Source organism: Salvelinus namaycush, chromosome 13, assembly GCF_016432855.1.
Source record: "Salvelinus namaycush isolate Seneca chromosome 13, SaNama_1.0, whole genome shotgun sequence".
Taxonomy (NCBI): Eukaryota; Metazoa; Chordata; class Actinopteri; order Salmoniformes; family Salmonidae; genus Salvelinus; species Salvelinus namaycush.
Genome location: NC_052319.1, coordinates 30,136,976 through 30,143,192, shown reverse-complemented (window position 1 = coordinate 30,143,192; position 6,217 = coordinate 30,136,976). Strand labels below are relative to the sequence as shown.

General features: G+C 44.0%; 1 protein-coding gene across 1 annotated transcript; it reads left to right on the top strand.

Moving 5' to 3' along the window:
• The first annotated feature begins 1,658 nt into the window (after window positions 1-1,658).
• Window positions 1,659-6,217, top strand: LOC120058424 (terminal nucleotidyltransferase 5C). Its single transcript, XM_039007076.1, has one exon. The coding sequence runs from the start codon at window positions 1,672-1,674 to the stop codon at window positions 2,848-2,850; it is 1,179 nt and encodes a 392-aa protein (XP_038863004.1). The 5' UTR covers window positions 1,659-1,671; the 3' UTR covers window positions 2,851-6,217.

The following is a 6,217-nucleotide window of genomic DNA, read 5'->3' as shown; positions in this document are numbered from 1 at the left end:
AACAGACTACTTTTCAAATAGCTAGATTACCAAAGCAACCAGGATTTGATGGTTTTCAAAAATTGCAAATCAATGCCCTACTAACCATTTCCATAAATAACATAACAGTTCAAAAAGGAAGAACTTAGTTTTGTTCAGGAGAGTGGAGTGCAGCAAATTTAGTTTTAAAATGTCTGTTAAATTTGGTAAATCAATGTGTAAAGTTGTTCAACCAAGATATCGAATGAACGTAAAAGACGCTACTGGTAACCTGGCAACACAAAAACCTCCCTGACCAATCAAGGGCTTCGCTCAGCGTATTAATATCATCAAATAGGAAGCCTAGCTAGTTAGTTGTTTTACAAATCCAAGGCTGCCAATGCTGTGGTATTTGAAGCACGATTATTGGTAAATATTTTGTATTCTAATTTGTATTGATTCATCTGAAGCTAGCTAGGTTTCTGTGACTAGATAAGGTACATTGTAGTGCGACATTGTCGAGGGCTGTTCAGCCAATTGATCTTCCGTTTATAAGAAGGCGTTTCTTTAGTTAATGCGTAGCTACAAGAGCTGAAATTTGTGTTTGACACATGAGGGGATTAATTGAAGTGGCCTCACGAATGCTCAGTTAACATCTTATTCTTGTGCAATTTGAATGCCCTGAGAAGATATTTATAACCGTATGTATATTTTTCATGTTAGCTAATTCAGTGTTTGTGTGCTCCCTTTTGCTAGCTAAATCCTTGGTCATCTATATCCTTGCAAACCAAACTGTTTGACGTGTCTATTTGTGAGATACATTTTAGGCTCGCAAGCAGGTAACTTATTACATGTTTAGTTTATACATTTTACAGGCTGTAGCTGCCTATCAAACATAGTTTGCTGTTGCTTGAAGTGCTTTTTACTAGATACTTTTACTGTTAGTTGTCTGCCAGGTATAGTATCTGGCTGGCTCGTATGTAGCACGAGCCAGTTCTGTCGATTTTCAGATTCAACTACACTGGCGCGTGTTGTAAAAAAAAAAGTAACTAGGCAGTCAATTTGAAATATAGAATTGTTGCTGTTATTCATCGATTCATTCTTTCCCCAAATGTAAATACTTCGTAGATGTATTAGAAATAATCCCACCACCCCCGAAATTAAATGTACATTGTTACGTTAGTCTTAACATTTAACAAAGTATTTCATTGTTTTATTATTTAAACATTTTTTTAAGCACGATGTTCGCGACATCCAAAATATTGCTCTCGGGAGCACCTTTTCATTTTCCTCTGCTACTTAGCTAACTAGTTCTCGAATGAAAGCATGTTCTCTGACTTCGAGAAGTTCAGGGAGGTATTATTTTGTAGAATAACGTGAGTTGCCCTATTATTTTTTAACATGTATCGTGGTCATTCTGCATTTCAATACTGCTATTTGTAATCAAGTGTCATGAATGGCCATCATACTCATGTCATAATTGGCACACACCATCTATTTGGTTTGACGTAACCGTAATTATTTATATTATTACAGCTAGCCTACATCAGTGATATATCATGCCCAAGTCATCTCACAAAGGCATGTTTTGGCATCTCGTCCCAGACAAATACATGTTCCGTGGGTTCAATAACTACTGTAATTTTTTTGTATCTCAAACTAATTGTGCTTTTTCTTCACTTTTTCTGTCCTAGTTAATTTAAATACACTTAGATGATGGCTAACATGGAAGAGTCCACTATGAGCACTAGTGCGAGTGTGTCCCACAGCGTGCTGAGCTGGGACCAGGTGAGCCGTCTTAATGAGGTCCTGACAGAGGTGGTGCCCGTCCATGGCCGAGGGAACTTCCCCACTCTGGAGGTGCGGCTGAAGGACATTGTGCAGATGGTGCGCACCCGGCTGCAGCTAAGGGGGATTAAAGTGAAAGACGTCCGTCTGAACGGCTCTACAGCCAGCCACGTGCTGGTGCAGGACATTGGCTGGAGCTACAAGGACCTGGATGTCATTTTCAGGGTGGACCTGCCCCAGGAGTCAGGATTCCAGCTGGTCAAAGACGTGGTGCTAGGCACGCTGCTGGACTTCCTCCCTGAGGGGGTGAACAAGGAGAAGATCACCCCCATGACTCTGAAGGAGGCCTACGTTCAGAAGCTAGTCAAGGTGTACACTGAGCAGGACCGCTGGAGCCTCATCTCCCTCTCCAACAACAACGGACGCAATGTGGAGCTCAAATTTGTGGACTCTATCCGCCGGCAGTTTGAGTTCAGTGTGGACTCATTCCAGATCGTGCTGGACTCACTGCTCACCTACTACGACTTTTCGCCAGGGAACCCCATGTCTCGCCACTTCCACCCCACCGTGGTGGGCGAGAGCGTGTATGGGGACTTTGGCGCGTCTCTGGACCACCTCATGAACAAGCTGATTGCCACCAAACGGCCAGAGGAGATCCGTGGTGGGGGCCTGCTCAAGTACTGCAACCTGCTGGTAAGAGACTTCCGGCCCACCTCGGAGGAGGAGTTCAAGGGCCTGGAGCGCTACATGTGCTCCCGCTTCTTCATCGACTTCCCCGACATTGGCGAGCAGCAGCGCAAGCTGGAGGCCTACCTGCAGAGTCACTTTGTGGGCGAGGAGAAGAGCAAGTATGACTACCTCATGATCCTGCGGCGTGTGGTCAACGAGAGCACGGTGTGTCTCATGGGCCACGAGAGGCGGCAGACCCTCAACCTCATCTCACTGACAGCCTTCAGGGTGCTGGCTGAGCAGAACGCCATTCCCGACGCCTCTAGCGTCACCTGCTACTACCAGCCGGCGCCCTACGTCCGAGACCACAACTTTAGCAACTACTACGTGGCCTCGTGTAACCAGAACATTCCAACATGGCTGCCATGTAACTGAAAGACATGCACACAAGAGAAGACTGCTGCTTTGAGGGGGGAAAAAAGAAAAAAAAATAGATAAATAGGCTCCCCATAAACATAAATTGGGCCATAACTGGGATTTCCCTCTGGTCATAAAGGATCTATTTAAATGGACAAGTGGTTTTGTTTGTTTTTTTTGGACTCCCTTCTCCTTTCTCATTCCTTATCTACAGAAGTGTCAAGATAAATTGATCCAAAGTGATATTTAAGTGTTATTTGGATTCATGTTATTTGGCCTTTTTTCATATTGCAATGTTTTTGTTCCCCCTTTTTTCCCCTAATTTGAGTTTCGAATTAACGTCCTGATTCAATAATGAATTGTCCTTGGTGCCTTACTGTCTTCCCCTGACGTTAAGTATATTTGGTCCATCTTAATAGAAAGGGGGGGGGGAATTGTGTATTTAAGAAATGTGAAAAAAGACTGGTGGTGCAGAATGTTAATTGTGTAGTGACCAAAAAAACGAGCATAAAAAATGTGAAATGATTCCTGAGCTGACATGGATGTTTAGCTTCCTGATGTGCAGTAGGGGTTTGCTCATCAGTGTTTGGGGATTTTTCTATTAGTGAGATGACTTCATCTTCATTTCCTTTAGAAGGCATCCAAGGTAAAATGGAGGCCAAGGAACTGCTCATTTTGTTTTAAATCAAAGGTGTAAATTGGGAAAGTCATATTACCAGCACAGCAGTGTTCTCTAGCGGCCAGAGTGCCTGTGCCGTGTAGACTTTGTAGAGAAGAATGTGTAAATTGTATTTTCCACTGAATGTTGGTGACAGCCTCCTAAATCTGTTCAGCCCTTTTTTTAGAACTTTATTCAGGCAAGACTGAATTTGAGTGTATACTATGTAGGGTGTAAAGTGGCTTCCTCTCCTTGTGTCCGCTCCTCCATGCAACAGGTCAAATAGAATTGTAGAAAGCCTATCCAAACCTTTCGCCTGTTTGTGTAAATGCTTGAAATGAGACTAGGAGAGGACCCCATGAATGAGTATTGACAAGCACCCCCATACAGTGACTGTTGGGCCTTTATTTGCCCACTGATCTGGGCTAATGCATGTTGTGGGGAGTTACTATTTTCTTTTAAACTTCTTCCAAATTGTCAGTGTTCATGGGCCACCTGGTGGGGTCTATACTGTAGGCTCATTCAGAGGGCAGGACAGGGCCTTCCTCTCTTCCTGGAATCTAATCTGAGAGGCAGGGAACTACTGTCCCGTTCCTTAAAAGGAGCCCCACTTGGCTGGGTCTGGAGCCCCTTGCAGGCTTCGCAATGGCTGAAATGGGATCCCAGTCTGGTGCAGGCTACCCAATAGCTTTAACAGCAGTTTATAATTATTGTGGGAGGGTAAGGAAGATGGTTGTGTGTGTGTCACTGGCCCTTTACATGTGTGAGGGCTTACTCACTTTCCGCTCCACTCTCCACCACCCTCTAAGGGTTTGCTAGGGGCAGGCGTGAACTGTTTTCTGGTCATGGGAGGACAGGGGAACATGGCTGCTTGCCTAGCACATTCAACGAAATGTAATGGCTGGAATTCTGTTTTCAATTTAGACCTCACGCGTTTTGATTTATATGGCAGAAGTTGTACGCAGCTCTACGACAGGCATCCCAGTCCCCCTTCAAACATTAAACCCCATTTAGTAATTGCCCCCCACCCCTACCATCTCCCTTTCGACTGACCTCTATTATAATTTCCAGTCCAGTAGCCAACTGTTCTCCTTTAAGTGTTTCTGTCCAAACAAACCCAGGGAATAACTTCTGCAAACCTAATTTGTACATCCAGAAAAGGGGTAAGATGTGGTTCTGCCCTGTTCACAGGCGTGGGGGTGGTTTTTGGGGGGTGGGCAGCCAGCATGGTCTTCTCTGGAGCTGATCACACCCCTGGCTCAGGGCATGTTGAGCTGGCTCAGCAGCCCAAAACGTAGACACTGCTTTTAACCTGGGTTAGCCTTAGCTTAGATTTAGTCACCATGTCGGCACGTTCAGTGTTGGGGCACATTCAGTGTGGGCCAAAGTCTGAACCAGCAACTGAAGTGCCTTCATATTTTGGCAGGATTTGTTTTTGGGAGGTTGGGAGAGGGGTAGAAGAGGGAATTGGCTCAGTTTGCAATGTTTTATTTTGTGTGTGTTTTTTGGGGGGGTGGGGGAGCAAAAAGGTTTGTCATTTGCATTGGGTAGAAATTGTCATTTATGGGTTTAGACACTGGCATTGAATTACGGATATAGCCTTTTTATTTTTGTGAAGTTTATTATTCTTCCTAAACCCAACCCCAAAACAGGCGTAACTTAGCTGTCTAGTCATTCCAGTATTTCTTTGTCATGCTGTATGCATTTCCCCCCCTTCATTTAGCCCCCTTACCCCCTTCAATTTATCCAAACCAAAGCAACACTGACAGGTAATGCATGATAACTGTCTGAGGTCAAATTACTTGTATACCCCACTCTATGGAAGCACTTTAGAGGCCTTGACTTACTCAACCCAGCTAGCGGAGAGTGTACATGAACATACGCTCTGAAGGAATCAATGTGAGAGGTGAGCTGGTTCTCAGGGAGGTAAAATGTGTTGAAGGGCTGTTTCTATACTTTTTGGGGGAGTGGGGTATGAACTTTCTGAACCTGTTTTTGTATTGTGCCCCCATCTTGGCCACCAGATTCCTATATTTGGTGTGACTCCCTCTGGTGTATATTAGATCTGTGTGTCTTTCTCTCTGTGCCGAGACCATTTTTAAAAGCTTGTGGCATTTGGATCAGGTGGTCTTCAACCTTAGTTCTGATTTTTGTTTTTTTCACGGAATTGATTAACTTCATCATTCAGGTGGAAAGTCCCCTTGTCTCGCTTTATTCAGGTGAGATGCCATCTCTAATGGAGAGACGCTCAGTCATTCCCAGATATGTTTACCACCATGCAAAGTGATGAATCAATTAAGCTTTGAGCCAGAACCAGCAGACCATTAGTGCTACACAACCAGGGCTGAAGACCTACTGATATTGAATGGGTGTAAATCCTGTATTTTTCACTACCTGTCCCTTACCCTGCCTGAATGTGTTATGGTTTGTGTCCTTTTCCAAAGAGCAAGTCTTATCTTTTTTGGAATGTGACTGAGGCCTTTGACTCTCTTTACTATTTTTGCATTGAGTTTTGGAATTTGCAGCAGATACGTTGTTTGTATACGTGGTTTAAGTGAAAGATGAAATTCTTGCTGTGTGAGGTCTTGCATTCTCTGTCGGCTTTGACTGACTGCAATGGTGAGGACGTTGATTATCATATTCATTTCTCAGCACTTTTACCTCACTAGTTTTCCTTTTTGGATCAGAAATGTTTGAAGAGGGGAAAAAAATAAAGTTTGAACCCCA

What these genes read in the sequence shown, in the direction of transcription:
- LOC120058424 (XM_039007076.1), top strand. Translation starts at nt 1,672, where the DNA reads ATGATGGCTAACATGGAAGAGTCCACTATGAGCACTAGTGCGAGTGTG.